This window comes from Cotesia glomerata, linkage group LG10 (genome assembly GCF_020080835.1).
Source record: "Cotesia glomerata isolate CgM1 linkage group LG10, MPM_Cglom_v2.3, whole genome shotgun sequence".
NCBI lineage: Eukaryota > Metazoa > Arthropoda > Insecta > Hymenoptera > Braconidae > Cotesia > Cotesia glomerata.
Window position 1 is genome coordinate 4,838,585 of NC_058167.1, and position 4,759 is coordinate 4,843,343.

General features: G+C 40.8%; 1 protein-coding gene across 1 annotated transcript; it reads right to left on the reverse strand.

Annotated features, from left to right (window-relative positions):
- Positions 1-751: 751 nt before the first annotated feature.
- On the reverse strand, positions 752-2,251 carry LOC123273354 (putative ankyrin repeat protein RF_0381). The gene has a single exon (XM_044740759.1). It carries the CDS (start codon positions 2,249-2,251, stop codon positions 752-754), a length of 1,500 nt encoding a protein of 499 aa, XP_044596694.1.
- Positions 2,252-4,759: the final 2,508 nt, after the last annotated feature.

The following is a 4,759-nucleotide window of genomic DNA, read 5'->3' on the forward strand; positions in this document are numbered from 1 at the left end:
TATTTTTATTAGTCTTATTTCCTCTACCTAATATTTCTCTCTCTTTTTTTTTTGAAACAACGTTCGTTTATGGGTCAGTGGGGATTCTCGCTCTTAAATTAGTAATTTACAACATATTACTATTTTAAAGTCAGGTCCCAATTGCTGGTCCTTATGAACTATTTTATAACTTACGCCTACTATTAGTGCTTCCAAATTATTTTAATACAAAATCTGAATTATTTTTAACCTCTCTTTTTATTCCCCCTTTTTTTTTTGTACTCAGTCGTTGTTTTCCCCTACCGTACCGAAATTTCCCACGCATATATGTCAATATGTATATACATATGTGAGTACTTTTCTAAATCGATCTTTTCCACCCTATTCTGGAAGGAATTACACTCCCGATTGCGTTAGTTAACATAGTTTTGTTTAGTATAAGCTTTAAGCGTTGTTATTGTTTTATAAATGATAGAATTACCGGCCGGATTTTGAGATGAAAGAGTGAAAAATAGAAGATAGTATATGCGAAGGGTAGTATTTCTAGTTAACATGCTGTATTATTATAGTTTGGTTATGTAATTATCTTCCAGTAGGCAAAAAATTATAAATATATTTAACACTATATTCTTTACTAAATTCTATGATCCCGTGCTAAAATCTATAATATAAAGATTCAATAATAATTATCTGATTACGTCACCTATATGGTTACTTCGCGTATCGTTTCATGCCCTGGTATTGTTGGTTTTGTTGGTATTTTCGTCTCCATTTATTCTTCTTCCGTAGTTGAGATGTTTTTCGGGTCCATAATTTTTACCAAGTCCTCTATTTCCAAATAGCTCATGACTCTGTCTAGTTCATGTCCTTGCAGATGACGTAGAAACTTGACTTTCTCTAATTCTTCTTTTACGGTGTCGGTCATCTTCTTCCTTCGTAATGCCCGTTTCACTTTCTCTCTCAGCTCTTCTTTGAAGTAGTCGGTGTGTCTCAGTTTTTCCTCTAGAATGCTCCCGAACTCCGCGCATCTACAATAGATACTCATCTGCTTCTCTGAAGCCCTCCAGACGTCGAACAGGGTTATCGACTGTCTTGTTGTAGATACGCTCTTCATAATCTCTATTTCATTCAGTACTATGGTTTCGTATTCTTCGTATTTTTCCTCGACGCATGCTATTTCTGATTTCAATTCCTCCGCTATCTCTTTACCTCCTGCTCGTAACTTCAAAAGCCAACATTTGATTAGGTCACATACTTGTACTTGGCCGCGAGTTGCGTGGTTCCATGTGTTTTTTGGAATACCAGGGTCGTAATCCCTTGGCATGTCAGCTACTTCTCTGTGATACTTGCTGAATTGCGGAACGTACCTCCCTCTTTTTGTCTTTGCGTTGATATCTGCTCCGTTGATTAGCAACATTCTAGTTATTTCCTCGTATCCTCTATGTGCGGCCATGTGTAATGCCGTAATGCCCTCTTCTGTAGTGCGTTGGTTCATTTTTGCTCCAAAGGTTAGCAAAATTTTTACAATATTGACGAGAGTTGTGTATTCACTGCTCCAGTCATTTCTCATTGCGTGGACGTAGTCTACTCGTTTGTTAAGGACCATCATCAATGGCGTCATTCCTTGGTTATCAGTGTGATTAACTCCAGCGCCCATCCGAAGTAGTTTATCCACTTTTCCCTTTTGTCTTCCTTCTACTGCGTAGAATAATGCTGTTCTTCCATTGTCGTCTTCTAGGTTGATTGTTGAGCCTTCCTCCAGCAGGACGTTGAATAAGTCCCATATACCTTGCTTTGCGGCTAGATGGATTGCTGCTTGACCTTCTCTATTTTTTGCTGATAAATCCACCCCTTGTCGGATCATGTGGTATAACATTCTTCTGCTCGTGACTCTTACGCGTCTTGATCCAAAATCTCTGTCTATTATTAATTCGTGTATTGGTCGGTTACCACTGTCATCATTGTCGGCATCCAGTCGTGCTCCTCGATGTATAAGAAGCCAGGCTTCCTCCATCATTTCTCGGCCTAGGGCTCTACACAAGGGCACTGTTGAATTTTTTTGATCTGCTTCATCTATTTTGGCTCCTAATCTGATTAATTCTCTCACTGATACCCGTCTTCCTCTTGTTAAAGCTTTCCCCAGGAGTGTGTATCCCTGGTTCCATTCTGGCACATATCCTAGGCCGTAGTCCTGCACGATATTGATTATTCCTATGACGTCCTCGTCCATGACCGCCGTGATCATCTTCCTGTTTAATTCTTTAATATCCATGGCTTCTCGTATTTTCTTCTTAGTATCTGTTAATATATAATTTCGCGTTTTTAACAATGGGGATGGGAGGTTATATCATCCTCATGCAGAGCTTATATTTAATAGTAAGTCTTCAGATTCGGAGTCTGGAGCTGTCTGTGTCAGTTTGATTTTGTCCTGGTGTACCACTCGAAGTTTGCCTCTTATGTTTATTTCGACGTTATTGTTTTCACAAACCCTAGTTATTTCATATGGGCCCTCGTAATGGTATTTCATCTTGTCTGTCCGCGGTTCTTTTAATAACCACACTTTCATACCTACTTCGAAGACCCTTTCTGTTGCGTTGCGGTCGTAATATTCTTTTGATTTCCTTTTTGCATTTTCTAAATTAGTCCTCGCCAGTCTTTGGGTTGTTTCTAGTATTTCCACTAGGTTCGTCAAATAGTCATGGTAAGTTTTACCAGCCGTATCTGCTCCTAATGAAAATTCTGATGGTATGCTTGCAGTTCGTCCAAATACTAGTTCGTGGGGTGTGTAATTGGTTGCTTCATGAACTGACGTGTTATATGAGAACATTGCAAAGTCCAACCAGTCGTCCCACTCTCTATTTTGGTCGATGAAGGTTCTCAGGTACTCTGTTAACGAATGATGACTCCTCTCAATGGAACCGTTGCTTTGCGGGTGGTATGCGGTTGTATTAAGATGTCTGATTTTAAATAATTTACACAGGCTTTGCATCGTTTCACTCATGAAGTTCGTTCCTTTATCCGTTAAGATTGCTCGTGGTGCTCCAAACAGACAGATGACTTTTTCCGCTAACGCCTTTGCAACATCTCCAGCCTCTTGGTGTTTCAGCGGAATGGCAATGGCGAACTTTGTTAATAGATCCCGCACTGTTAATATGTATCTATAACCTCGTCTGGTTAATTCTCGTGGCCCATAGATGTCCACAGATATTTTCTCGAAGGCTGTCTCCGGAGTATCCGTGATGACCATAGGTTTCTTTGGTTTTACACGTACCAGTTTCCGTTGTTGGCAAATAAAACAGGTCTTGATGTAGTCCCTCACATCCTGCTGCATAGTCCTCTAGTAGAATTGGCTTTATAATGTCGATACGTCTTCGTCATGCCCTTGTGTCCTCCTACAGCCGATGTATGGTGGTCCCTTATTAGTGATCTTCTATTGGTGGCTTTCGGCACTTCTAATTTTCCGCTGCATAGAATTATTTTTATTTCCGTATTTGAAAATGTTTCCTTCAATCTTGATACGTAGTATGCTTGTATTGTTTTGCTGAGTAACTCGATCCCTGTAGGCATTCGTAGGGTTTTGCATTGTTTTTGTTCTGCCAACTGTTTCAACGATGCCACGACCATGTCCAGCACTTCTTCATCTGTTCTACCGATAGCATTGGATGCATATATCATTCCGAACCCCCATCTTTTCCTTTTATTTATCATTAATACATCCCCTTTTTCTAGATTATCTTCTTGTATATTTCCCATATTTATCCACTTCATTTCAAGAGTATATCGACTAAGTCCGAATTTATCTCTCCACTGGCAGGTAGGAAGAATACAAAGTTGTCGTTGACATCTGTTACATGCTGCCTGGTGTATTTTACATTTGATTCTTCTTCTGGATCGGTGGAGTATCCTTCTGGCACGCTTAACTCGCGATGCATTGGATTTACGGTGTCGCTGTCGTCTGTACTCCTTGTTCCGGGATTTTCCGTTAATAACTGCCCCCATAGGTCATCCCGATTCTCTACTTCCTTGTCCTGCGTTCCAGATCCTATTACTTCATCGTCGCTTTCGTTAATCACTGCATCTTTTTCGTTCTGATGGCTGGAGCCTGCCTCCTTGTGTGTGTTCCGGAAAGCCGAATCCACGGTATCTTCTGATCACTTTCCGAATCTTCTAGTGACTGCTTTTCCTTCTGCTTTTTACTTGCAGCATCTTTACTTCTTGTTTGATATTCTCGCTGATTTGCGATTATTTCCTGATTCCAGCCTTGGTGTTGACTTGGGTTTATTTTGCTTCGCTTTTGGACGTCGCCCTTTTCCTTTTTTCCATTTGCATTCCCGAGGGTCCCGCCACTGCTGATGTCAACTCCATATCTACGATGGGATTCTTTTTCGAATTCGGAGTCGAATGTCGAATCGTCACTGGACTGCTCCATTTCCGCTTTTGGCATTCGTTTTTTCCTACGTGCTTCTTTTCGCGTTGGACCGAAGCCTGCTCCGTTGATGATGTTGCTGTATTTTCTTTCCTTCCCTCTTTTTTGCCATGTCTACTTCTGCTAACGGTAGGAGCTGACCATTTTTCATCTCGTACTCGGTTCCTGGAGAGCGCGTCTGCATTGAAGTTGCTCTTACCTGAACGATTGTACAATTGTATAGTTATATTCTTCCAATCGATCGACCCATCGTCGTGAATGTTCACCAGGCCTTTTCGTTGATTTTCAGCCACGCTAATGGTTGGTGGTCAGTGACTAAAGGTGAAATTCCTGCCATAGATGTTGCGGCCTAAA